Below are 26,839 nucleotides of genomic sequence, written 5' to 3'. Positions count from 1 at the left end.
GGAGTCCAAAACCGGTTACCATGTGCGGTAACCGAAGCCCAAAATCGGTTACCGTGAGCGATAACTGAAGCCCAAAACCGGTTACCGTGTGCGATAACCGGAACCCAAAATCGGTTACCGCGGTTGCCTGAAATAAAAAATTTTATATTAAACCACCACCTTCCCGCCGGCGAGGGAAGGTGGTGGGTTGTCATAGAGGAGGGTATGGTGGGTCGCCGATCAGGGTGATGGTGGTCATTGCCAATCAGAAGGAGTTGTGGGTCGCTGGGAGGATAAGGGGTGGTGAAGTAATAAGGGTACGATTGTCCATTCAAACCGAATGTTGGCGGTGATGATATTTTTGTAGGTGGTGTTTAGCAATTTAGAGGAAAAAAAGTTTTCACAAAACTCTCCAAAAGTATGGTTCCAAGTCTTCCAACCTCTCTTCTCACCAACCAGTTGATGATGCATTAGCAATTTAGCATATTCAGCACATCCTTGAACTGGGTTTATTGGGGATAAACTTCAAAGCTATAAAACTAATTAAACCCCTTTAATTAATTTGTTTTGAGCATATTTTATTTATTCGCGCCATCATTATCTTTGAAGGACACTCTATCATCGATCCGGTCAACCGCAATCATCGATCTTCACTGTTATTTTCTATCATCTGAATTTCAATTTTCTTCGATTTGGGTAAGTTTATGTCTTACCCTTTTGCTGATTTTTAAACTTATTGCATTGATATTTAATTTTTGATTATTTATTGGTATATCATAGTTCTTTCTGTTCATATTTTACCCTTCAATGTTGTATTTGATTGAACTAATATGGGATGATTTTTTTGGGGTGGGGTTACTTGAAGAGGTTTGAATTTGGTTACTGGGTTGAGAAGATTATGCAGTTTATATGTAAAGATTGGTTCTTTATGGTAAAATCTTTATAGACAAGGTAATTTTCTTCTTTTTTTGTCTGGGGTTGTTTGACAAATTCAGGGTTTATGGTTTTCAATTGATCATTTGACTGAAATATGCTAGGGAATCTTCCGTGTAATTGTTGACTAGGGGGTTTGGGAAATTGGAATTATGTTGTAGTTGACTGAGAGTTGTGGGGAAGTTTTGGTGCTTAAAGTTTTGATTAGGGTTTGGTAATGTGCTTGGGCAGGGGCGAATCCGTATGGAGTTACATTGATCATTATGCTAGTTTTGTCTGAAATTGCTGAAGTTCTAGCTGCAAGTAAACTATACTGATGAGGGCAAATTTTCATACGATTCTACAATTCGATCCAGCATATACTGCTCCTCCATGGGCTGTTCTTATTGCGGGCGCCTGTGTGATTTTGACCCTATGTCTTTCATTATACCTTGTCTTCGAGCACCTTTCTACATATAAGAATCCAGAGGTTTGATCTCAATCTCTTCAATTTGTATCTCCTTATATATTTTACCTTCACGTGTTGAAACTAATCCTTTTGTATGGTATTGCATTTAGGAGCAAAAATTTCTGATTGGAGTCATCTTAATGGTACCATGCTATTCTATTGAATCGGTAAGGTCCAACAATGGGTGAACTTTTGTGTGATAAAACTGTCAATGTTTTGATTAATGCTTATTACAAACAAAAAAATTAAAAAAAAAAATAAAAATAAAAAACAGTGAACATATGAAACCCCTTTGGCTGATAAAAAAAAAAGAACTAATAATTCGAGCTCCAACAGGACCAATACCGATGAGTTCTCTAGTGTTTTTGCATAGGCAGACTGATAAATTTTAGCAGTCATTTGCCCCCCCCCTTTTTTTTTTTCCTTATTGTGCTTGCCTTATGAGCTCCAACTGGTATGTAATTTTTGCCAGTGATTTATATTGATCATCTGGGTCCTTAGATTCCTATATGTACAAGCTTGGTACTTTACCCCTGAAAATAAAGAGAAAAAGAACAAAAATATATAGGTGGCATACTTGGGGGCTGGGGTACCGAATGATATGGGGTGCTGGTTTACAGGTTTCAACTTTGAAGGGATTTTGCTGAAATTCATTATTGAAATTTATAATCTCTCCGAGTTTCTATTACCACTATTCTTCTGACTTGCTCTACATATATTCATGCAGTTTGTTTCATTGATGAAGCCATCAATAAGTGTTGACATTGAGATATTACGTGATTGTTATGAATCTTTTGCGATGTATTGCTTTGGAAGGTACCTTGTGGCATGTTTGGGTAAGTTTTGTTTTATGTGTTAAGTTTTAGAGTAAGTCTGGTGACTTCTTTGACCATTATAGTTTACTATTGCTTTTTCCTTTTGTGGGCTTTACCTTGGAGAAATGTATAACTGGAGGTTGTAGCCAACATCCCCTGATTCCATCTGTTGCTGATGGTGGCTCATATATACTGTTTTTCATTTAAAAAACTTATTCAATGTTTTTATGCTGATATTTTTGCCTATTTTAATATGCTTTTCTGAATATGCACGCGTGTGATTTCCCTTTGTGCGTATAAGTTAAGCTAGTCTAGTGATAAGTTGGTTACCAGAGATTATGAACGTCTCTAGTTAGAGCTGTTTCTCAGATTCTTGCTAAGCTGGTGTCAACATCTCAAATTTGTGTAGAATTTACTTGTCTGAGTATGTAGGAAGTAAGAAGTGCCTGAAAATTTTGAAATACATGCATAATTGTTCGTTAGCTCACTAAAGTACTATAATTTTCTGCAGGCGGTGAAGAGAGAACAATTGAATTCTTGGAAAGGGAAGGACGTGGAGCTTCGAAAGTGCCCTTGTTGGAGCATGGTTCGGAAAAGGGAATTGTTAAGCATCATTTTCCTATGAATATTTTCTTTAAGCCATGGAAACTTGGTCAATGGTTGTACCAAGTGGTTAAGATCGGAATTGTTCAGTATGTATGTTTGAAAACCTCTATTTTCTGCATGTCATCTGCTTGCTCTGTGTCATCAGGAGAGTGATAACCTTTCCTTTCTTTTTTTTTCTTTGCAGATGATTATTAAATCATTGACTGCTATAATAGCTATAATTCTTGAAGCCTACGGTGTATATTGTGATGGGGACTTCAAGTTGACTTGTGGGTAAGGAAGATAATAACATGTGTTAGAATGAAATGTGTGTGTGTGTGTGTGTGTGTGTGTGTGTGTGTGTTTAATTTTTTTATTTTATTTTTACTATCTGTCTTTCTATATCCATTAGGCTTTTGTATGAATGACGTTATTATATTCTTTGCTTTACATGTTTTTGTAAACCTACATTGTTGCATTTAACTGTATCACCATAATACACTCATATTTTTTCATGTTAATTAATTTCTTTTTCAAGACTGTCTCTTAAATGTCATGTCATTGCTTTTCACTTTTCTTATGCAGCTACTTTGACTGGCTTTCGCCTGTAGAAAAGTGCGTATTTGCTGTCTAATGTGATGAAACATGCTGGTACTGCAGCTTTTTTTAGCTTTAGATGAGGGCTGTTGATTCAGTTGAACTAAGGCTAATATTTACAAATATAAAGTTTGCAGCTGCTAATTTGTGTTTTCTCTCATGAAGGGAACCATATTTATTTACCAAAGTTAGCCATGAATTATGCTGATCCAAAGAGTTTGACCAATAAATTTTTGTTGCTAAGCTTTCTGACTTAATATGGTGAAAACTTTTTCTTAAGACAGCTTAAATGATTTTTGGTTAATGAGTGGAAGAGGGGGATCATGGAGAGGTTAAACGAGGTAGAGGGAGACCGAAAATGACTTGGTTGGAAGGAGTTAGGAAGGATATGAAGCATATGGATTTGCATGAGAATAAGGTACTTGATCGTAAGGGGTGGTGGAGGAATAATCACTTTTGGTTCATGTAGCCGACCCCACTTATGGAATTAAGGCTTTGATTGATTGGTTGGCACTATAACAATGAGGTTCCCTCTCATGTGGTTATTAACTACTATAATTGCTTACAAGGCTGACAATCTGCTCCACAAATCAGCAAATCTTTATACTGCATGACTAGTTTCCACACTCACACATGCTCTAGGAAACTTCGCATGTGGCCATTTGTTATAAGAATACCCATTAATATGCTTGCTTGACTGTTGAATTTATTAGAACATTTACTTTGCTCTGGATTTTATGGAACCATGAAAAGCAGGATGAGTTGGAGTTTGCTCTTATTTTTTACACTGTCTCTATTCTGTATGCAATACTATGCATGCTCTTTTTTGTATTTTGGAACTGCTTTATATTCTCCCAGTTTTTAGGATCAATACTTTGCTGAAGCTTGCGGTTCTGTGTCTATGTAGGAGTATCTTTGCGTGTCTAAGTCAAAATTTGTAACCAGATAAGATATTGGGCAAGGGTAAATAGTGGATTAAGGCCTTTTAAAGTATTTTCTAGGATAGTTTAAGCTGAGATATTGGCAAGTAAAGAATTTAAGTACAAGCGCCATCTATCAAACATCATAATTCACCTGGATTAGGCTTTATGCATCAGTCTTCTAACTACTTTGTCTCTAGGAATGTTGAGGTAAAAGAATTCTTCATTTGAAGCACTAAACTTACTCAATTAGTACAAACATATAATCTCTCATTACATCGGAATATCTACATGCCACCCTATAAATGATAGAATTACAACCTGTACTGTGATCTGCTTAATTAGCTTCCTTCAGAAAGTTGCTTGTTCTCTGCATCCATATCTCATAGCTTCTGAGAAATACAGTGAAAATTTCCTACAATCTGCTTCTTCCCACTACAGAGTAGTATTTTTTTTTGCTTCAACTTCAGGTAAAAAACTGCTACTCCCCTGCAAACTCTCAAAGTATCCAGAATACTGAATTACTGATCCACTCTTCAGGAAAATATGTACATTGAAAGAAAGATGTTCAATGCATACCACTTCAGCTCCACAAAAAAACATAGATATTCTGCAGGAAACTTCTTAGAGCAAGTCTGTCTTAAGCTGCTTTTCTATGAAATATAGCCAACAACAAGATGTTGCTTTTAGGACTAGCTTTGTTGATATACTGCAGCCTCTTTCAAGCAGCAGCAACAATAGGGGTGAGAAAACCTTTTGTACGACTTCTTAACAATAAGCTGAGATGATTTTCAGGGATCAAGGATGATATAGCTTGTCAGGAATATGATCTTTCTATTTTCTTATATTTGTTTGTAAACTAATTCCTGAACGTTTTCTTTCACCTTCTTCACTTTACAGTTCAGGTAATCTTCTGTTTTGTAGGTATCCTTACATGGCAGTAGTCCTGAATTTCAGTCAAACATGGGCCTTATATTGCTTGGTGCAATTCTATACAGTTGCGAAGGATGAATTGGCGCAAATACAACCACTGGCCAAATTTCTGACATTCAAGTCCATTGTATTTCTGACATGGTGGCAAGGGATTGCCATTGCTATTCTCTATGATCTTGGCCTGTTTAAAAGCCCCATAGCTCAAGCATTGCAGTTTAAATCCAGTGTCCAGGACTTTATTATTTGCATAGAGGTACTTGTTGTATTCGTTGGAAGTAGCTATTTTGGTTGCTGCATCATGTGATCAATCCCCATTACAAGCACAATAACCATCTGCTCCTGACCATGTTATCGCTTTAGTTTCTGATTCAAAATTTATATGGTCGGAGACTCGGAGTCGATTGAAGAATATATCATATCATACCAAACCAATACTCAAATTTGCTTTATTTGAGATTCTGCCTTAGGCAGGGTAAAGTAGCGTGTATTGTGTAGATGTATGTATTAATGTATAAAATTGCAAAGGGGTGCTTTCATTAGACCTTTGATTCTAAAGTGCAAAAGGTTCATGACCAGCCTTGGAATTCATCAGGGATTCTTCTGTGTCATTTTATCGGAATCTAAAGTTCAAATATTGTCGAGACTCCTTAAACATCTTTGAAAGATTTTAAACTTGTGTCCATCTTGCATGATCATGCATTTATTGTGCTTTTAAACTTTGTCCATAAAGTTCATGCTGATAAGTATTTCTTTATATTCTGAAGTTTAATAATTTTAAATGTTCAACCAGTGCAGATGGGTATTGCCTCTGTGGTTCATCTGTATGTGTTTCCAGCAAAACCTTATGAATTAATGGGAGACCTTTTTTCTGGGAATGTTGCTGTTCTTGGAGACTACGTCTCAGCTGACTGTCCTGTAGATCCTGATGAGGTTCGGGATAGCGAACGACCCACAAAAGTGCGTCTTCCACAAGCTGACCATTCTAATAAGAGTGGGATGACCCTTGGGCAAAGTGTCCGGGATGTCTTTCTCGGTGGTGGTGGATATGTAAGCATCCTTCATCATATCTTGTGGGATTATAAGTTTATTACTGGCTAAACCTTTGAATCTCTGTTTTATACTTTTCGCCTTGTGCACACCAGCATCTAACTTATTGTTTGCTTTTTAGATTGTTAAAGATTTAAAGTTTACTGTTAATCATACCGTGGAACCTATGGAGAAGGGAATCACAAAGTTCAATGAGAAAATACATAAGATCTCTCAGAATATTAAAAAGCGTGACAAAGATAAGAGAAAAACAAAGGATGACAGCTGCATCACTTCTTCACCTCCAAGGAGAGAGATTCGCGGTATTGATGACCCACTTCTAAATGGTAGCATCAGTGACAGTGGAGCCTTAAAGGGAAGAAAGCAGAAGCACCGTAAAAAATCAGGTTATGCAAGTGAAAGTGGTGGTGAGAGCAGTAGTGATCAAAGCTACGGGGGATACATGATTCATGGTCGTAGATGGGTCGTTAAAGAGTAGTTAAGAAAACTTTTGAACTCTGAAGAATGCACAAAAGGATGTTGAGTATCATGTGTAAAACATCGCAAATTTGCACTGTGCTTGATGTCCGTGATTTATGCTCCATTTTGAAGCCTCATTATTTCCATCTTGTTAGCTTAGTCATGGACGAAAACTCAGCGTTGGAGATAAGTCTCTACATGATGGTTTATTCACTACATTCTTGTGTCAGAGCCCTTGGCTAATATATTGCAGTGATATTACAATGCATGTTATACTGGCTTCTCTTTTTGTTCCCTTCCTTTTGCTGTGTTATGGAGGGGTGTGAAAAGTATGATGTATAGAGCTTCCATAAACCTTTTGGGTACCAAATCTGGCACTTCTGAGTTTTGAATCACAGTGCCTCAGATACCTGACATTTGACTGTGTATATGATAAATATATTGCCCAATTGTTTGAACTATCTTAAGGCAATTTACAGCCAACATGCATGAACTTTTGCCTGTATATAAATTAGCCTTGCTGCGGCTTCTAAAAAAAAACTAACCCATGCTGAATTGCTGGGTTTTAACTAATGATTACCGATTTTTGCAAAGTAAGTAAATATAGTAGGCTTATTTGGATTGGGTTGGATTGCTAATTAACTTGTAATTTATTGGCTTTTAGGTTGGTTCAAGATCAAGCAACTTTATTTTGTTAAGAATTCAGATTTAGGTAACTCAGAGCAATTGATTGTGAGCAATTCTAAAGTCTGTTACGCATGCGCATGCTTTCTTATGACAGCTCTTTTAATAAGCTAATATGCTCAGCACATCACTTTTTTGTTCATAGAAATGAAAAGCCTTCAACGTGAATATATGGAAACGAGTTGCACAAATTGAGGTACACAAAAGTGGGACAGATGTTTCAAATTCCTTTATAAAGTAAACTACCCAAAAACCTTCATCTATGAACATTCAACTATTCAAGACAACATGAAAACACTTTCAGAATGTTGAGAACAAATAAGCTAGACAGTGCCATTCTGAAATCAGATCATTTTCTTACATCTCGGGTTCAGGTGTATACTCAGATACTAAACATAAACTGCAGCCTCAACACCAAAATCCTCATATAATAACACTGGGGCAGCAATACTCTGAAAGCTCACTAGTTGGACCTGCAATCCGACAGTTTTTTTTACCTCCGCACTGGTGGCACAACTCCCCTGCCAGGGGTACCACGACCAGTAGCCTGAGTCTACAAAAGAAAAGATGGCCAGACATGTTAGCCTACGGCCCTACGGAAACATAATCGTGAAAAATAAGAAATCAGCTCAGCTTAGAACATACAACATTACAACACACAGGATGTTTTTTTTTTTTTTTTTTTTTTTTTTTTTTGGGGGGGGGGGGGGAGAGCAGTAGCATTAAAATCTAACCTTTGCCCGCATTGCTACAGCACGACCACGGCCAACACCAAGTGATGTGCTCTTTCCCTGAGAAATTTTACGGAAAATCAATAATGTGATATAATGTTGAAGATTTTTCAAAGAAAAAGGGAGAGTGGTAGACTAGAATTGGCTAAATACCTTGATTCTGGCATCTAGACGTTTAAACATTGGAGCATTCTTCAGCATATCTGGTATTATCATAAACCTGAAAGAATTTCCAGAAAACGATTAGCCTCACAATATAAATACACAACCTCCTGAGGGATAATAGTAAAGGTTAATCACCTGACTCTACTGCCTCGAATGAATACATGCTCAAGTTGGGAGACCTTTCCATCCTGCAGATCATACAATAATATCAGCAACAGAATGAAGAAATCCCATATATAGCCTTTAGATCCTTCACGTGAAATTATGTAAACAATTCAAACAGGACTAATCATACTAAAACAAATGGCATTAGAATGACGTATTTCAGCACCGTTTTTAGCTAAATTAGGCAACCGGAAATCATGAGTAGAGATTGTAACACTGTGTTAATTATTGTATGGGAGCTAAATTAGGCAACCAGAACTCATGAGTAGAGATTGTAACACTGTTATTTCATCAAAACTTATGGAATTAATTAACGTGTCATGAAACTAATTCCCATCCTTCTGCTATTAAATAATTACAGAACTCCTATTCATACCAGCGCACACATCTATAATTAGTCACCCATTAAATGGCTGTCATAAAAGTCCTAATCACCAAGCTCTCCTTGATAATTTTTAAAGCATCCAAAAATTGGGCATAGTCGCATAGACACTTCAGATTTCAGAAACCTCCGCCGGCTTCTTTAAGTAAGCATCATTCTCCTTTCATCTTTTTTCAAAGTTACAAGAGCTCCAGCCTATAAAATATACAAGTATTACTTACACGATTGATTGTGAGCCTCTGAAAAAGACATCCTTCTAACCCTCCCATGGTCTCACCACCCCAAGAACAAGACTTGGAAATTAAACGACCAAAATGGATCAGACTGAACAACCTGAATGCAATCTTTACCAATAACTACTCAACAACTTCAAATGCCGCTTTTTGATCCTCTGCTTACTTTGGTATTTAATCAAGCAAACATGTTACCGTTTGAAATTAAGGTTACCATTGGCAATAAGCAAAGCAACTTTCATTCTAAACCTCTAATTCTAGATATATTGACTACCAAAGGAATAATCAATAAAAGTAGTAAACATCAGACATACAGAACTCATATGAGCCATACTAGTAGGTAATTTCATCAGCAGCATCTAAATATCCAAGGTTTTGAAATATGCAACATGTCAACATAACCTTTTGTGCCACATTTGAAATCTAAAATATAAGTTCATAAGAATCTAAGCCACAATAGGCCGTGGTTTATAAAATGACAAGAAAGTCCATAACCATTTTACATTGCCAATCTTTTCCAAAATCCTTTAACGTACTGGCTACAGCCTACAGCTCAATGTCCTTTGATTCATCTATGCACCTAATTAGGATAAATTCTCCAAACCTTTTCTCTATCCCTATCTCAATGTCCTTTGACTGTTATGATCCTTCAAATGCCCGACTGTTAAGATCCGTGCATCAATTACAAAGGCCTATCAACCAGATCATGACATATTTTCTTAAACCTACGCATACAAAATCCTCATCAATGACAGAGATAAAAGGGGGAATCCTAAAGCAGTTCTTTAATGACCCAGTAACCAATTTCAATTATTAGCAAGTTGCCAAACCTTAGGATCATATTAGTTCCCATAGTATGCCCTCTCAGTTCTGAACAATTCCAAGTTTCCTATTAAGCGTCTTGAATATTAGACTCACAAGTTACAACCATTTCCAACCCGTATTCTTTTTTTTTAAAAGAGCTGGTGACATTGACCACTGTCCACCGGATTGATCAATTAGCGAGCTCTTATCCTTAGCAGAGATTACCAGTGTAGAATTCGAGCCACAGTAGACCTCGTTCCACAGAACAATTGACACAGTCATGATTCAGTCTCCAAATTTATATACTTACCTTTGCATCTGATTAACACCCGATACGGATAACTAGCATACAATACACAAATTTATCAATCAACTCACATTGAAACCATAATGTAAGTACAAAATCTAACCTAATTTCTACAAATTATCAATATTTCTTAGAACTTTAGTACAAACCCTCATCTCTCATGAAAATCAACCAAATTTGAATTATCATCAGGCATAACATTATAAGCAAATTCTAAAACAGTAAAAACATACCAAATTAAAACATCAACGAACCCTAATTTCAAAGACAAAAAAAATTAATGCCGCCAATTATACAAACCAAACCCCAGATTGCAAAAAACCCAGAAAAAGGAAAACCTAAGAGAGAGAAAATGAAGTACCTTGGCAGTAAAAGTAATGCTATCGAGTTGACAGTTCCAGTTATCTTCACACTCAATCATGGTACCTCGATAAAGCTCACCGCTTTTGAGCTCAACAGTAACCACATGACCAGTGGCTTCGTGCATCAACTTCACCGGAATTCCCAAGCTTCTACTCATCTTTCTTCTTCGTCTTCTTCCTCTTTAATCTGCAGAAATTTTCTGGGTTTTCTGACGTGAAAACCCTAAACCCTCTTTTTTCTCAGTCTCACTTGTATAGAACAATTTACAAAAACCCAAGGAAATTTTTTCAAATTTGGAAATTGGGTAGTAAAAGAACCCGGGTTTTAAAGGGTCGTCGTTTTACAGATATGTAAGCCCAGGCCCAAACTTATGTTTTTTTTTTTTTTTGGGTTTTACCCGTTTCACCCTTAGGGCTAATCCGAATTCGCAGATCAATTTGGGCGGTTAGGTTTCAGTCCTCTTTCAATTGTTGTTATGGGGATCGAATACAAGTTCTTCCTACCATGTGTAGTCTCAATGTTGTTGAGTCGGGTTATTGTGGATGTCAACTTTTTTAGTTATTCAGGATTAGAATATTTTAAATTGGATAATTGAATATCATAATATTTGACCATGAATTCTCATATATATGCAAAAAGAAGGTATTGTGAGAGTCTGGACTCAAGGCGAAATAGATAAAAGCAACTTGGGTTAAACAATACGGACATAGTATAGGTAGGTAGATGACCTTTTAATATGAGATTTTTAGGTGTTTACATTAAGACTTTAAACGTACTCCGTATTAGATTTTGGAATATAGATATAAGTTTTTTTGAACATTTCACATAGTATATTATTTATTTTTAATAAATTTAATATACTCCTTTGTTCTTGAATATCTAACACCATTTGATTTTTAATACAACTTTCAAATATACTCTTTCCATTCCGGAATATGTTGGCATGGAAGGAGAAAAAGGTGGTTGATGGAGGAATACAAAGCACCATCATGTTGATTTTGAGCTTTTGAAAATGTATGTATATTTCTGTCTAGGGTATACTCACCCAATACTTTGAGTATTGATATTGTGTATACGTTTTTCGCATAAAATTCCTACAATTATAATTTATGCCTAATGCATTTTAGATCTTCTTAGAGTTTTTTTTTTTTTTTTTTAATTTTTTTTTTGTAAGATTTAAGTGAATATTAAAATGGGAATAAGTTTGAAGTTAATTTTAAAGTTTGTTTGACATATATATAATCAATTCTTTCATAATAATAATGAATTGGTAGATTCAGGTGTTAGTGATCAAAGATTTGGAATAGAAACTATGAATATTCGATAAAACTTGATAATGTAATAGAGACGTTAGCTAGAAAAGACAGAATATTACTAAATCAATTGATAAACTAAAAAAATGACATAACAAATATATAAAAAATTTAATTCACAAAGGCCATACATCAAGCATTGTACAAAAGGAAATAAAAGAAAACGTACATATATATAAGCAGCCATAACTATCTGGCCTAGAGCACACACAATCATTAAAAAAAATGAGGTTTAATTTGTATCATAAACTATGATAAAGGAAACAATAAAGTGTACAAATGTTCATCCAATGCTAATTATAAGCAAAGATTTTGTATTGGTAATTCTTTAAGGCATTTTGGGCTTCTCTTGCTCTTTTGGGACGTCCGGCTTAGGTAGTTCGGGTACTGTAAGTTTGGGAGGCTCTGGAATTTTAGGCTTTGGTACTTCGGGTATCTTTGGCACCTCCGGTTTTGGCACTTCAGGCACTATTGGTTTAGGCAACTCGGGTTTTGGCAATTCAGGCACAGCAGGTTTAGGTAACTCAGGCTTTGGTATTTCAGGCACTATAGGTTTAGGCAACTCGGGTTTTGGCCATTCAGGCACAACGGGTTTAGGTAACTCAGGCTTTGGTACTTCAGGCACTATAGGTTTAGGCAACTCGGGTTTTGGCCATTCAGGCACAACGGGTTTAGGTAACTCAGGCTTTGGTACTTCAGGCACTATAGGTTTAGGCAACTCGGGTTTTGGCAATTCAGGCACAGCAGGTTTTGGTAACTCAGGCTTTGGTACTTCAGGCACTATAGGTTTAGGCAACTCGGGTTTTGGCACTTCAGGTACAATGGGCTTTGGATGTTCTGGTACTGTAGGCTTAGGTATCTCTGGTGTTGTAAGTTTAGGCATTTCGGGTTTTTTAGGTACCTCAGGCTTTGGCACTTCAGGCACTGGAGGTTTTGGAATTTCAGGTATTGTGGGCTTAGGCAATTCAGGAATTTTTGGCACTTCAGGCACTGTAGGTTTTGGTACCACAGGTTTTGGGAGTTCTGGAACAACTGGTTTAGGTGATTCAGGCATCTTTGGCACCTCAGGCTCCTTCGGAAGCTCTGCAGGAGATGTTTCCAAAAGTCGACGACAAGCAACCAAATTTGCATTGCTACTCAATAAGATGCAAGTAGCAAGCAACAACATTGAAATGAACAAAGAGTGGTGCCGAATCATGGTGTAATATCTCACTAGTACACCAAAATTTGTATGAATTATGTAGCACAAAAAGGCAATACAATGAGACGAAAATGATAATCTTACAAGAGGATTGTTATGGACTTGAGATATGTAGAGCATTTATATATATAGATGGCAATTTTGAGGAGACTTGTAAAATACATAAGAGTACAACTAATACAAGTATAGGTTGGTGATATAGGTCGTGGACAGTTTAACACCTTCATCTACATTATTAGAAAAAAAAATGACATAGACCATATAACTAAGCCTTGTAAATTAATCTTTTTATTTTGACACACGCCTTGTAAATTAATCAAAATACTATTATGTATGGCCTACATGTTTTCCACCTGTCCTATTAGGCACAAACTAAGAATAATTATATTAAATTTTATGTTAACATTAATATTTGGAAGGAGAAAATAAAGCTAAAGTTTTAAGTGCAACCACTACGATATTATATATCTATAATTTGACAAAAAACTGAAAAAAAAAATTAAAAAATGAAATGTATGTATGTCTTTCATTCTACTACGCCACCTCCCTTTTAAATAACTTACTCGTAAAATTTATGCAAATTTGAAATGCTACACGTTAGTTTTGAGGATGAAGTAGTTATGAAAAATATAGTAACAAGTTAAATGTACTTTTAAAGTACACTTATGAAAATGAACAACGTTATAAATGATGATCTCAAAATTACTTGCTTTGTTTGAATGAGCATGCATGCTAATTTGGGTGATTCATTCATTGATAATTTTTATGTGGTTGCTCAACTACTAGTAAAAAGAAAAAAATAACACACTATTGACTACAAAGTACTCTGTATTATCATATTATGTAGTCCCACCGTCTCAAAATATTTAACACTTGTTTTTATTACAAGTGTTTTTTTAACGTATTTCAAAATACTAGTACTTGTATAACACAGTTTTCTACAAAATTCCTTTATCGAAGTTGCACCAAATTTCACGCTCTGATCACAACTATTGCAATTTTATGCAATAGTTTGACTGATCACTAAAGTAATATTGTAAGTTTAATTGCATGTATGTTAAAATATTATATGCATTAAAACGGAGGGAGTATTTAATTTTGACAAGGCTGTATAGTAAAATCTATCACGAAAATGCTCATTTCGATCGTTTGTGTATTTCCCTTATAGAATCTTCCATGTGAAGAGGAAAACTTTGACAATGATTATTCATATATTGATACATATCGATAGATATACAAGAAGTAACTATATTCATGGTGAATTTTGTTAGATCAATCTCGTAGTGTAATCTCAAAATACTTTTACTAACTTGTTATAAGTTGTCTTACAATTAAGTATTATACATAGACAAAGATTTGAGTAACGTGACAAATTATTTAGCATATACTAGTGAGTTGCGCTTTCCATTCCTTGGATAAGTAGAGTATATGATCTGAGTATATGCATGCTAACGTGACAAGTTATTCTTGCATGTTTTCCTGCTTAAAAATATGAATAAGTTGTTACTCCGTATTAATTTGTTGCTAGGGCACATGTATTGGATGTGAGCATTGACGAAACTAGAGAAGAAAAAAAAAACATAGTATTACAAAGTATTATTATATACGTACTCGAAAGAGAACATAAAATGTAGAATACAAATATCGTACGTACCAAGCCAAATAGAAAAACAATGCTTAGTCGAAGTAGATTAAAAGGAAAATGAAAATTAAACACATAATGTTACAGTAGTACAAAATCATAAATATAACTCAAGTGAAAAAAAAATATGCAATGCATCAAAATACACCTATAATCTTAATCATTTAAATGTAACACATAGATTGTATCCGAGGAAATGGAGCTTGGATTGGACTTCAAGGATGGCCTGGGATAGTAGGCATGTGAACCTCTGGAATGGTTGGCTTAGGCAATTCAGGGAATGTGGGTTTTGGAAGTTCGGGCATCTTAGGGATGGGAAGCTCGGGCAAGGTGGGCTTAGGTAGTTCGGGTATTTCTGGTTTTGGCATCTCGTGCAAGGTGGGTTTTGGGAGTTCAGGGATGGTAGGTTTTGGAAGTTCATGTACTTCTGGCTTTGGTACCTCGGGTATGGTGGGTTTTGGAATTTCGTGCACTTCTGGCTTTGGTTGCTCATGTACGATAGGTTTTGGAATTTCATGCACCTCTGGCTTTGGTTGCTCGGGTATGGTGGGTTTTGGGATGTCATGCATTTCTGGCTTTGGTTGCTCGGGTATGGTGGGTTTTGGGATTTCATGCAATTTTGGCTTTGGTAGCTCGGGAATGGTTGGTTTTGGGATTTCATGAACTTCTGGCTTTGGTACTTCAGGTGTGGTTGGTTTTGGGATTTCATGAACTTCTGGCTTTGGTACTTCGGGTATGGTGGGTTTAGGAATTTCATGCACTATTGGCTTTGGTAGCTCAGGTTCAGTGGGTTTTGGGATTTCATGAACTTCTGGCTTTGGTTGCTCAGGAATGGTGGGTTTTGGGATTTCATGCAATTTTGGCTTTGGTAGTTCAGGAATGGTGGGTTTAGGAATTTCATGCACTTCTGGCTTTGGTAGCTCTGGAATGGTGGGTTTATGAATTTCGTGCACTTCTGGCTTTGGTAGCTCATGAATGGTGGGTTTAGGAATTTCGTGCATTTCTGGCTTTGGTAGCTCTGGAATGGTGGGTTTAGGAATTTGGTGAACTTCTGGCTTTGGTAGTTCGGGTATGGTGGGTTTAGGAATTTCATGCACTTCTGGCTTTGGTAGCTCAGGAATGGTGGGTTTTGGAATTTCATGTAGTTTTGGTTTTGGTAACTCGGGGATGGTAGGTTTTGGAATTTCATGTACTTCTGGCTTTGGTAGCTCAGGCAATGTGGGTTTTGGGAGCTCGGGAATTGTGGGTTTTGGAAGTTCATGCACTTCTGGTTTTGGTAGCTCAGGCAAGGTAGGTTTTGGAAGTTCGGGTACCTCCAATTTTGGCACCTCTGGTTTAGGAACCTCAGGCACGGATGCTTCAAGAAGGCGACGTGCTATAACCGGCTTTGTGCTTGTGCACATCATGCAAGCAACAACCATCATAACCAAAACTAACGAGCGAGTACCCATGGTTGAAGCCTAGTTGAAAGAAGCGATCAATTGAACAAGTATATAAGATTAAAAGGGAAAGAACTTGTACTTGAAGAAGATGTTTTTTGTTTTGCTCAAGATATGGTGTATTGATTCTTGCTTAGGGATATTTATAGGTAAGGTTAGGGGTAGAGAACGGTCCAACAACAAGGGTTAGGTACTTAGGTGTAAGAGGTTGAGCATATGTTGTTCAACTTCTCAACTGTTATTACACCAATTTATCAAGAAAAATATGACTTAGCTGTCTTTTAATGGAATAGTTAGATAATCAGCAATTATCATTGGATAATATCAGATACATGGATTCAATTACTTTTCTAGCTAAACTAATAACAAGAAGGAAAAAAATGGTGGAATTAAATTATAATTTCACAACCACCAAATCTAGTAAAAAATGGACATTAGAAGAAGTCAATTAATAACAAGATAACTTTTTGATTATTAGAATGAATTATAATAATCTAATCGTCCTAATTAACAATATCTTGTGTAAATTTATTATAATTATGTTTGTTTCCTAAAAAAAAAAAAAAAAAAAAAAAAACAGTTAATGGAGAAATATAACTGTGTTTGAAATGATGTCTAGTTGAGAACCCAAAATCTTAATTAAATGTTATGTCCAACTTTGGGGTATTATTTGTAAGATATAAAATATTTCAAAGTTGTACATAACATTTAATTTGTTTATTAGATATTTTTTTGGTAAATTTTTATTAAGCTTTTCAGGAAAAGGAGTAGGACTCAATCACTCATTATATTATTCTTTGTCAAAAAAAGAAAACAAAAAAAAAGCAACAAACTCATTATATTGCCTCTATAATATAAAATAAAAGGGAAATATTTTAATTAACATGAATTATATTCGGACCTATATATCGTGAAGCATATCAGTACTTCATTTAATTTGATCGTCGAACTCAATACTAAATATGAATAGACACTTGTCAAAAAAAAAGATGAATAGACATGTTAAATACGAAGTATTTTATAATCGGACCCGTATTTTATGAACTTTAGATAAATTATTTTTTTGGAAAGCATCAATGTCATAATTAGCGCTCTAGTGCAACTTTGTCTATTTGTGAAAAATTGTTGTGATAATAGAAGGGCCTGGTTTAACTTGATGTGCATGCATGAGACAAACGGGATAAAAAAAATCCGCATTATTTATTCAAAATTACAACATAAAAAATCAATTTAAGATAACAAAAGTACAAGGTTTAAAATGATAAATTGCAAAGAAAAATTACATTCTTTGAAACCAAAAAATAAAATAAAAAATAAAGCAACAAATAGATATTAGAGTCCAAATAATATTATACTACTAGGGATACATCATTACGTTAGATACATTCATGGAAACAGTTTGTATCCTTCAACGTTTTCTTGAGATGATGCCGGCCGGCATTGGCAACCTTATTTATGGGATCTGAGGAATTGTGGGATTAGGAAGTTCTGTGGGCAAAGGAAGCTTGGGTACTAAGGGGAGTGTAGGCACGAGCGTCGTGGGATTAGGAAGATTGGGCAACGTAGGATTACCAACATTAGGCAAGGGGACTGTAGGCACTCCCAACTTAGGAAGATCTAAGAGTTCGCGACCTGGTATGACTGTTGTGGGATTTGAAAGTTTGGGTAGTGTGGGGTTAGCAAGATCGGGCAAGGTAACTATAGGCACTTCAACCTTAGGAAGATCTAAGAGTCCGCGACCTGGTAAAACTGTTGTGGGAATTATTGGAAGTTTGGGCAAGGTGGGGTTACCAAGATTTGGCAAGGTGACTACAGGCACTTCCAACTTGGGGAGATCTAGGAGGCCGCGACCTGGTAGGAGAGTTGAGGGATTTGGAAGTTTGGGCACAGTGGGATTACCAACATCGGGCAAGGTAACTATAGGCACTTCCAACTTGGGAAGATCTAGGAGGCCGCGTCCTGGTAGGAGAGTTGTGGGATTTGGAAGTTTGGGCATAGTGGGATTACCAACATCGGGCAAGGTAACTATTGGCACTTCCAACTTGGGAAGATCTGAAGGGATTGGAACTTTGGCCACGGTGGGGTTTGAAAGATCGGGCAAGCCAACTTTAGGTACCTCCAACTTAGGAATATGTAGGAGGGCGCGAGCTGATGCCATTATGGCAACATTCATCAACATGCAACTTATGAGCATGAGACATAACGAAATCAAGCGAGAACTCATGGTTCAATCTTTAAAGTGTAAACAAAATAGTTTAGAAATGAGCTAGGAATATAATGATCCTACCTTGTACAAACAAGGAACAATAGAATATAATGAACAAGTAATTTTTACTTGTTGATTTTCTATTATCGGCTAAGGATATGGTGTATTTCTTCCATGTTTGTAGGTGGTTATATATAGCATGATAAGGTAAGAATAAGAACAACATTCGAGGAATGGATTTATTAGGTGGTGGAAGTTGTCCATATAATATAATTCATCTGTATTATCACTGTCATTAAGAATAATATGGGTATTTCATTCACATGGTTATATTTGTATTTTTCCTGATGTGATGCAATTGGGGTATGATCAATTACCGAGAGAGACATAACTAGTACAATAATTTAGGAACTTGTATAATCATTGATCTTTGTACAGTAAATGAAAATGGATTCATGCAGACAAAGCATATGAAAGGAAATCCAAAACAACAGACCCTTATATGATTTGATTCTAGTAGATAATGTTACCTAGACAAACGGACACGTAACATCTTGCATATACCCGGGTTTGTATCTAATTAAACTGAATATTTAACCACTTGAATATGACCTATAGTGGATTAAGTTGAATAACTTTAATCCGCGGAACAAATTTTGGGCAATGATATTCTTGGATACGTGTAGATGCCAACTAATCTGGTTAAAGTTTTGAGGGTGATATCCAAAATTTGGAATCGAATCTTGTCCACATTATTATCCTTATGTGTTACATCTCTCTTTTTACACCAAAACCAACATTCAAACATTCTTAGCTACCTGGAGATTCTTTGTGCATGGGTTTATTAAATTTAAAGAAGTTTAGGTAAACTAAAAGTTTCACTTAAGAGATGATGGAGTTATGGAGTTACAGTCCTTGCATCTAGAAATTTGTTCAAGTTCATCGCATTTTATCTTTCATAGCTAATGTAGCAGTAAGATAATAAGAGAGATTTGAAATGCTCTCACTAGATAATAATAATAATAATAATAATAATAATAATAATAATAATAATAATAATAATAATAAGTTGAAATTCAATACAACATTGGCAATTGTGTCCACAAATCAATTAACAAGCAATAAAACAAAGAAAATTCAATAATAATTAGATAGTACGGAATACCTTCCTTATCTTAAATCTTAGTTTACCATTGGCAATTGATATCAAACTTTTGCTTAATAAAGTGAAAATAAGATGAATTGGAGCTCAACACTGACGATCCTCGCACACACCTGAGACCGCAATAATAGCATCGCATTCTGATTCAACCATCTTAAAACCCATCCTACGCACAAGTCCCCTCACCCTACGCACCCTCAATTTTCCCTCTCTCGACTCGGAGAACAGCTCCAAGCCCAGCCACCCTACCATCAAGCATAGCCGCATCGGATTTAATGCGAACTCGACCAGCGGCAGGGGGCACCCAGCTACACACTCACCTCTCACATTCGTACCCAATGTCCCTGTTTTCCCATATCTCAATTGATTTCTTGTACAAAAGTAATCAGACCAAATCATTTTCATCAATTCAAGTCACCGATAGACTTTGAATGAAGCTTGCACTTTTTTTGAAGGTCGATAAGGAAGGTGAAATTCTTGACTTGCGGGTTGGTTTGAAAGGGTCAGACGCATGATAAATTGGGCTTAGGGTTTGACTGTTTTTTCTTTTCCTAATAATAATAATAATAATAAATTGGGGCCCAGCGTGGGCTTGTAACAAAAGTATTAAAAAACAAAATTGATAACAACTCATAAAAAAGTAGAGAATATTCTCAAATGATAATACATTAAAATAAAAATAAGCTATTAATTTTGAAGACTCCAAAAAAAAAAATGAACCGGACCACTTTCAGTGTTAGTATCTGTATTTCTGTAGAGGTACTATTTTAGACGCATTATAAGCCTCACCACCCACACAATAAAGACCGAACAAGGCGGCAAGACAAATATTGGCAACGGCAAGGTTGCCAGGTTGACAGAGCCTATAGCCTATATACGCAACAGACACGCCGCTGCACCCGGCGATAAGAATATCATCCATAATAGACCTCTTGTTACCACGTAATTTATAGACAACGTTCTTTAATAAGCCCTCTAACAAGGTCGTTGCCCCAAATAAAAGGCTTGTTTGAGTCGCATCTACTTTCGGGGCTAACAGGGCCGATTTTAAACATTTCGTCTTAGATAAACGCTGGAGGCGGTATCTTTTTTCTTCTTCCCAGTATAATTCCATAAGATTGAATGGATATTTAACCATATACCATATAATGGACTTATCCAATGCTTCCCCTACTATTTCTATGCCCGATAACCAACCCGGATATATGCTTGCTTGAAAACGATAACCTTTCCGCTCTGGTAAAGGATCATTCAGATAACTTTTCATCTCGCGTTCTCTGGTAATTGATGGCTTGAACATCTCGTATCTAATTCTCTCGTATAGGCTAAGAGTTGGATTATTCATTATTATGGTTTTATCAATATCTAACACCTCAAACTCACAATATTTTACGGGTACTATTACTATGCTTTTTTCTAATGTTCAATACTCTTACTTATAGCCACAATATGCCTTTCTAGAAGAGCTAGTCCGGATAGAATTCAAATATTATCTTCAACAATAAATTATTGTTATTATCAATGGTTTGGCATATATTTAGGAAATATTATTTGATTTGGGAATATCTAGATTTATTAGGATATTATTTCCATAACTTATCTCCGTTCAAAAAAATATAAAAAAATTCCATAACTTATCTTTGGTAGCTAGCAGTATGTGTTTGCATAGGTTTAGGAAACTAAGCACAAGATTGTATTATAAAGATTCACCTCTTGAGATTAATGAAAGCAAGTCAGAGTTTACAATTTCACAGGCAAGCTTTCCTATAAGACCCAGGGACTATATCGTACATTACATATCTAGACCAATGTGACTTGTATTTGACGATCGCAATGTCTTAGAATTTAAAAATAAACACAGCCATAAACTAAAAACTTGAAATTAAACAAAACCCATTTCTTAAAACCTGAAATTGAACAAACCCCATTTCTTAAAAACTTCAAATTGAACTATTGAACTTCAAACTCAATAACCCAGTAAGTAAAACTTCAGAGAAACAATTGAGGAATGAAAGAAATAAAAGACAACCAGAAAATGATGAACAATAAGAAAAATAAGATAAGCAGAAGAGTACAAAAACCTTTGAAGCAGATCTTAACGAACTCAAGTAGAGTAGAGACTAGAGAGAATTACTGTATTTTAAAATCTGAATTTTTTTTTTACTTGCTATACAACTAATCAGCCTATATTTATATAAAAAGGATGAACTTGGGGTTTTTCACACATTAAATTTCATCAAAACAATTGTTACAAATTCACTAAAAACCAATTTCTAAGAAAAGAAACAAAAATCAGTTTTGTAAAATAATGTGATATTCTGTGATTTTTGAAGGGAAAAAGCATGATAATTGACCATTAATAAGGAAATAAATCTATATCTATAGGAGAAAATACATGTTAATATGTCATATTAACATGTATTGTTAATATGGGGTTGCTGAAGTCATTTCACTTAAATTCTCTCTCGAGCAAACCCCAATTTTAATGTTGTTCTCTCTCGCTCGCTAAATCTCCTCAGTGTATGCAAGCCTCAACCCTTGCTTGAATGCTAAGGTATGTTTCTCTCTCCTCTAAACTTTTAATTTGGTAATTTGTTCTTCATATTTTCTATATTTTATCGCCATTAATGAACTCAAGCACCCCCATTTTCTGAATTATTTTCTTTGTATGGGTGATTTTTCTTAAGTAGCTTGGATTTTGCTATCTGGGTAGGCAGATTTTGGTGGATTTGATGAAGTTTAAGCTGATTTTTATCTTAATTTGGCAATAATGTTGAGATGGGTATGTGGGTGTTTAATTAATTGTTCAAAATTAATGAATATATCTTTCTATAATTGGAATTACTTTGTGAAGAAGATGGAGGTATTTTGATGTTTAAAGCTTGCCCTATTGTTGTATAGAAGTTAAAATCAACCTCAAATTACCTGTTATGTGTTATTGACTTGCTGTGTGATGACTTATGAATTTCATTTAGCTCACAAAAGAATGTTAGAAAGGGTATTTGAATCTAAGAAACTGCCCAAAATTTGAGAGAATCGCCTTTCAAAGTTTTGTAAACGAAAAATTGGTAGGAAATCTAAGGATTAGTCATTAGTGTGTTCATTGTTGAAGATTTGTATTTTTTGGTGCTAGGAAAATGTAATTTGGGTGGGTATTTGTGGAAATGATAGGTTTCTTGTCCTATAAGCCTTCAATTATGATTTTTGGCTCCTCTAAGCTGTGTCGATTTTCTGTACCATTATGAGATTCAATGTGGGTGAAAGAAATCTCAAGTTAACTTAAATTGGAATCTCAAGACAAAATCCATATACCTTTTAGCTCTCTTCAAGTTATTTCTTTGTAAGTTTGTTGACGTTGTTCTAGAATTTTCTGGAAGGAATTAATCAACAAAGAGTTAAATATGAGATTAGAGAATATAACTTCACTTTGCCAATTACTATGGGTTTATGCATTTATTATAAGAGGGGTTCATTTCTTTTTGGCTTGGAGACTTGGACAGCTGGGCTGTAGAAATCATGCAATTTTCATACCCCTGTCCTCTTATGTTACTTTGGTCAATCTATGGCTTGCTATTTTCTTTTTGTTTGTAAGCGTGATGGGGCTCCGCTGGTTGTGAGAGGATCAATATATTCAAGTGAAGCCGAGGCAATTTTTTTTTTTTTTTTTTTTATCAGTGGATGTGTTAACCAATTTAGCTTCTATATGCCTCCGTGGATGCTTAGCCATCGCATCCAGTTACAACGAAGGTTAGTTTGTGGTCCTACCCAAAACCACTAGAGACAAATAGAGGGGCTTGAATACCAAACTTAAGCATTTTTTCCATAAAATGAAGCTAGAGAGAGACAGAGAGTAATATAGAGACAGCTGAGTGGAAATATATTGAAAGATACTAGAAATCTGTTAAAGCAATTCAGGCCTAGTGGATATGAAATCAAATTACAATTAACTTGCTTTCTGCAGGCTTGTATTTTTGGGTATTGTGTTGGTTTTAAATCCCATGTCCATGAGCTGAATTACTTGGAATGGCACAGCAACAAATAGATTCCAAAGTTGGTGAATTGGCGTCGAGTATTAGTGAAGTAGGGCCGTGTAGTCAGGATAAACAAGTCCCTTTGCCCGTTAAGAAGACACCACTCAGAGACCTCCCGAGTGTAAATAATATTGTACCACAAAAGAACCCTAGTAGTCCTCTTGTTTTAAAGGAAGTAGTTACCACAGAGGCTGCGAAGGTGACAGGTGTCAAAAGATCTTCTCCTGAGTCCCCAATGAGTCCTCAACAGCAATCTTCTGGTAATAATGGTGCAAATGGTCATCTTGTGTATGTTCGCCGGAAGTCTGAAGCTGAAACTGGTAAAATTAGTAACATTGAGGTTATAGCTGACAATGCTAATCCTCCTGAGCTAAGTCAGCTTGGCGATCAAGAAGATGGGATTCGACCTAAGTCCTTAATTAATGAATCCCAGATACAACCTTTACCTGCATATGCACCAGTTGCTGGTTCTGTAATGAGTATTCCTTCAGGAAAACCCTCCATTCCCCTTACTTTCGGGAATTCCAATACCAAAGTGGTGCTTGAAAAACCTACGCTGCAGGCAGTTACATCTGGTATCACTTCGCCAGCAGAAGCAAGAATCAAAAAGCAGAATTGGGAGGAGAGATATATTCAATTGCAGATGTACCTGAAGAAGTTAGATCAATCAAGTCAAGAAGATCATCTTCAATGTATGCTCTTTCATTTTATTAATTCATCTGTGTTTATATATCTAAACAAGCCATTTGCTTACTGGTTTGATGATATAATTTGCTTACCAAACATTTCCAAAAACATTTAAAGAGGAATTATTGTTTCCAATATTATGATGACTTACAAACAGTTTAATGAATTCTATGAAGGCTGTTTAGTTGAATATCTGGTCTATGTATAAGCTACGTAGAAAATGGATAGAATAAAAAATTAAAATTGTAAAGTTACCATCTCTTTACAACAGGACCATTTTTGTTCTTGCTGACATAAACATATCTGTCTCCTGGTTTAACCTTTTGCTGTTCTTGTCAGTGCTTCGTTCCCTTTCAGCTTCCGAACTCAGCAGGCATGCCGTTGAACTGGAAAAGCAAGCAATCCAGCTTTCTTTGGAACAAGGTAAACAGATAATTATTTCCCTTGTACTTCCTCCTTTGGTGCAATGTCTTTAGGCAGATTTTACAAATGTTTTACCTAGTCATCCACATTGCTCCAGCTTCTCAATTTATTGAAGAAAATAGCAAGCACCATATGTATAATTTGGATTTGGACCTACCAAATTTCATTTATTCAATAGGAGCACAACTGTGGTATCATGGTGTACTAGGGTAGATATAATTAGTACTCTATTATGTAGTATTCTTTAAGGTTAAATTTCTATGTATGTATTGTTTTTGTGTCGACACAATTTCATTCATGTTTTCATTTTGATCAAGTCTTATAAGCACTGATTAAGAACTAAACTTTGATAAGCATCTTCGTTAATGGTTCTAATGTAATCAAGTCATCTAAAATTGTGAACAACACCTTTGTCCTCGTATCTAAGAAATTTTCTATCCCTAAATATTTGATTATAAAAGGGAATTAATTTTGAGGTATAAAATGTTAGTATCATAATAAAGTGAAAGGAGCTTCTTGAATAGGCTGTAACATACGGGATTCTAGTAGTGGGGGTTGTCAAATTTTCATAGGTTTCATTGTGGTTCATGTAGGAAACCATGATATCTAGTTTGGAAGAGCATGACACTTCACAGGTTTATGGTTTCCTACATGAAACCTATGAATTTGCACATATATTGTGTTTTAGGTATACAGTTGTTGCTTTTGCTGGATCATTAAATTTGTTTCTATCCCATCATAATAATACGCATCCCCTCAGCATGCTTCAATAGTGCTAATCACTACTCACCAGCATATAATGTTTTTTCGTTATACTCTTTTCTATACCCGCAACAATGTCCCTTTATTCTCAGATGAATAGGGGGTTGAATTTTTGTAGACTGTAGGTATTATAAAAGTCTACTTGTTTAACTTACCAGATACCAGATTAACATCTAAACTTTGGGGAAGGTGGTTGCCTTTTGCTGTGAAATGTAAGCCATCTTGATATTTGGTTGCTTCTTACATATTACTCAATGCCTTAGAATCGTCAACTATAATTTAGTGTAGAGTATAATTGCTATAACTTAGCCTCTTGCTGCTCGTAAGATTAACCTTTTGGTATAATCCTTGTCAAATGCACCTGCACTCCTGCAGTTCCCCCTCCCTACCCCCCATCCCGTTGACTAGATAGACGATCATACAATTTTACGTGGTGTCCATTGAGTTAACTTTGTTTCATGAAAACGAGCAGTAAAGGATATTTTAGCTAGCTGTGTACAGTATGATTTATGTATGAATATAGGTATATATTGATTGCAGAAACAAAGAATATTTTTCTCATCTCGCTTTTTGGTTTTACATCATCACAGGGAAAGAGCTGCAGCGCGTTAAGGCTCTGAATGTGCTGGGAAAATCGTTGAAGACTTCCAATGGAACACAGAGTTGACAGTACATATACGGTACTGCAATTATTCGTCAATCATTGTTTCAAGCTCCCGAGTTCCACCACGAGAATGTGTGACTAAGTTGTTGTCTCATTATCACCTGTAAGTTTGTATCGTCTAACTACTAATATGTAGTGTAATAATCTTCTTATCATTTCTTTAATTAGTCCTCAAACTCAGAAATTGTTCTAGAGCTTGAATGAAATACCCATAAACTGCAACTCTGCAAGCAGTATTATCTAATGCAATGGTCCTTCGTTTTCATGTCCTGCTTTGCTTCCAGTTTTGTTTCATTTACTTGTTTGCTTTCCCTTTTTATGTTTGTTGGCTTAAATCTGTGTTTTAATTCAATTTTCCTAAAGTCGGCTTTCTGATTATCTCAGTTTGGTTTGTAACGGGTGAAAATAAAAGTATTTTTGATTTTACTAGGAGGAAAATAAAATCTTAAATCCTCCTATTCCCTCACCTTTGTCTCCTCTCCTCACCAATTCTCTGGAACTTTTCTCTAGACATACCAAAATTAAGAATAATAATGGCACCTTTGAAAATAATTGCTGATAGTTTAGGATATGATTAAGCTAGTTAATCAACTTTATAACTCAATTAAGAAATGAAAATCATAAGAAATTCTCTTGATTTTTTTATTTTTTATTTTTTATTTTTGAAGTTTTTAAGTTTAGTAATTCAAAATATTTGTAAATATATATTTTCAATATCTATGTAAATAATCCGTATTTTTTTTAAGAAAAAAAATGGAA

At 35.5% G+C, this 26,839-nt stretch overlaps 6 protein-coding genes across 6 annotated transcripts; 2 read left to right on the top strand and 4 right to left on the bottom strand.

The window, feature by feature from the left end:
* Positions 1-362: 362 nt before the first annotated feature.
* Positions 363-7,177, top strand: LOC110738325 (protein LAZ1-like). The gene is made up of 9 exons (XM_021918688.1): positions 363-675; positions 1,144-1,381; positions 1,471-1,527; positions 2,088-2,196; positions 2,687-2,871; positions 2,966-3,054; positions 5,202-5,463; positions 6,006-6,257; positions 6,379-7,177. The coding sequence occupies exons 2-9, from the start codon at positions 1,229-1,231 to the stop codon at positions 6,733-6,735; spliced, it is 1,464 nt and encodes a 487-aa protein (XP_021774380.1). The 5' UTR covers positions 363-675; positions 1,144-1,228; the 3' UTR covers positions 6,736-7,177.
* A 361-nt stretch (positions 7,178-7,538) lies between these two features.
* Positions 7,539-10,851, bottom strand: LOC110738340 (small nuclear ribonucleoprotein SmD3b-like). Its single transcript, XM_021918711.1, has 5 exons — positions 10,549-10,851; positions 8,432-8,484; positions 8,285-8,351; positions 8,135-8,191; positions 7,539-7,953 (listed from the first exon to the last, which is right to left on the bottom strand). Exons 1-5 carry the CDS (start codon positions 10,705-10,707, stop codon positions 7,894-7,896), a joined length of 396 nt encoding a protein of 131 aa, XP_021774403.1. The 5' UTR covers positions 10,708-10,851; the 3' UTR covers positions 7,539-7,893.
* Positions 10,852-11,919: 1,068 nt separating this feature from the next.
* Positions 11,920-13,179, bottom strand: LOC110738332 (periaxin-like). The gene has a single exon (XM_021918698.1). It carries the CDS (start codon positions 13,059-13,061, stop codon positions 12,192-12,194), a length of 870 nt encoding a protein of 289 aa, XP_021774390.1. The 5' UTR covers positions 13,062-13,179; the 3' UTR covers positions 11,920-12,191.
* A 1,742-nt stretch (positions 13,180-14,921) lies between these two features.
* LOC110736850 (proteoglycan 4-like) lies at positions 14,922-16,157 on the bottom strand. Its single transcript, XM_021917179.1, has one exon. The coding sequence runs from the start codon at positions 16,155-16,157 to the stop codon at positions 14,922-14,924; it is 1,236 nt and encodes a 411-aa protein (XP_021772871.1).
* Positions 16,158-17,598: 1,441 nt separating this feature from the next.
* LOC110736841 (periaxin-like) lies at positions 17,599-18,303 on the bottom strand. The gene has a single exon (XM_021917169.1). The coding sequence runs from the start codon at positions 18,301-18,303 to the stop codon at positions 17,599-17,601; it is 705 nt and encodes a 234-aa protein (XP_021772861.1).
* Positions 18,304-21,730: 3,427 nt separating this feature from the next.
* Positions 21,731-26,345, top strand: LOC110738316. Its single transcript, XM_021918682.1, has 4 exons — positions 21,731-22,067; positions 23,475-24,236; positions 24,571-24,654; positions 26,007-26,345. The coding sequence occupies exons 2-4, from the start codon at positions 23,537-23,539 to the stop codon at positions 26,081-26,083; spliced, it is 861 nt and encodes a 286-aa protein (XP_021774374.1). The 5' UTR covers positions 21,731-22,067; positions 23,475-23,536; the 3' UTR covers positions 26,084-26,345.
* Positions 26,346-26,839: the final 494 nt, after the last annotated feature.

This window comes from Chenopodium quinoa, unplaced genomic scaffold (assembly GCF_001683475.1).
Source record: "Chenopodium quinoa cultivar QQ74 unplaced genomic scaffold, ASM168347v1, whole genome shotgun sequence".
Taxonomy (NCBI): Eukaryota; Viridiplantae; Streptophyta; class Magnoliopsida; order Caryophyllales; family Amaranthaceae; genus Chenopodium; species Chenopodium quinoa.
Note: the sequence above shows the minus strand (reverse complement) of the source record. Positions and strands in the feature narration are given on the sequence as shown.

Bases quoted from the DNA above. Each gene is read 5' to 3' on its own strand.
- LOC110738325 (XM_021918688.1), top strand. From the start codon at position 1,229: ATGAGGGCAAATTTTCATACGATTCTACAATTCGATCCAGCATATACT. The intron at 2,872-2,965 runs GTATGTTTGAAA...TTTTCTTTGCAG, and splicing joins AGATCGGAATTGTTCAGTAT to ATGATTATTAAATCATTGAC. The intron at 3,055-5,201 runs GTAAGGAAGATA...TCTGTTTTGTAG, and splicing joins GACTTCAAGTTGACTTGTGG to GTATCCTTACATGGCAGTAG.
- LOC110738340 (XM_021918711.1), bottom strand. From the start codon at position 10,707: ATGAGTAGAAGCTTGGGAATTCCGGTGAAGTTGATGCACGAAGCCACT. The intron at 8,352-8,431 runs GTGATTAACCTT...AAATTCTTTCAG, and splicing joins ATTCGAGGCAGTAGAGTCAG to GTTTATGATAATACCAGATA. The intron at 8,192-8,284 runs GTATTTAGCCAA...AAAATTTCTCAG, and splicing joins GTCTAGATGCCAGAATCAAG to GGAAAGAGCACATCACTTGG.
- LOC110738332 (XM_021918698.1), bottom strand. From the start codon at position 13,061: ATGATTCGGCACCACTCTTTGTTCATTTCAATGTTGTTGCTTGCTACT.
- LOC110736850 (XM_021917179.1), bottom strand. From the start codon at position 16,157: ATGGGTACTCGCTCGTTAGTTTTGGTTATGATGGTTGTTGCTTGCATG.
- LOC110736841 (XM_021917169.1), bottom strand. From the start codon at position 18,303: ATGGCATCAGCTCGCGCCCTCCTACATATTCCTAAGTTGGAGGTACCT.
- LOC110738316 (XM_021918682.1), top strand. From the start codon at position 23,537: ATGGCACAGCAACAAATAGATTCCAAAGTTGGTGAATTGGCGTCGAGT. The intron at 24,237-24,570 runs GTATGCTCTTTC...TGTTCTTGTCAG, and splicing joins TCAAGAAGATCATCTTCAAT to TGCTTCGTTCCCTTTCAGCT. The intron at 24,655-26,006 runs GTAAACAGATAA...ACATCATCACAG, and splicing joins CCAGCTTTCTTTGGAACAAG to GGAAAGAGCTGCAGCGCGTT.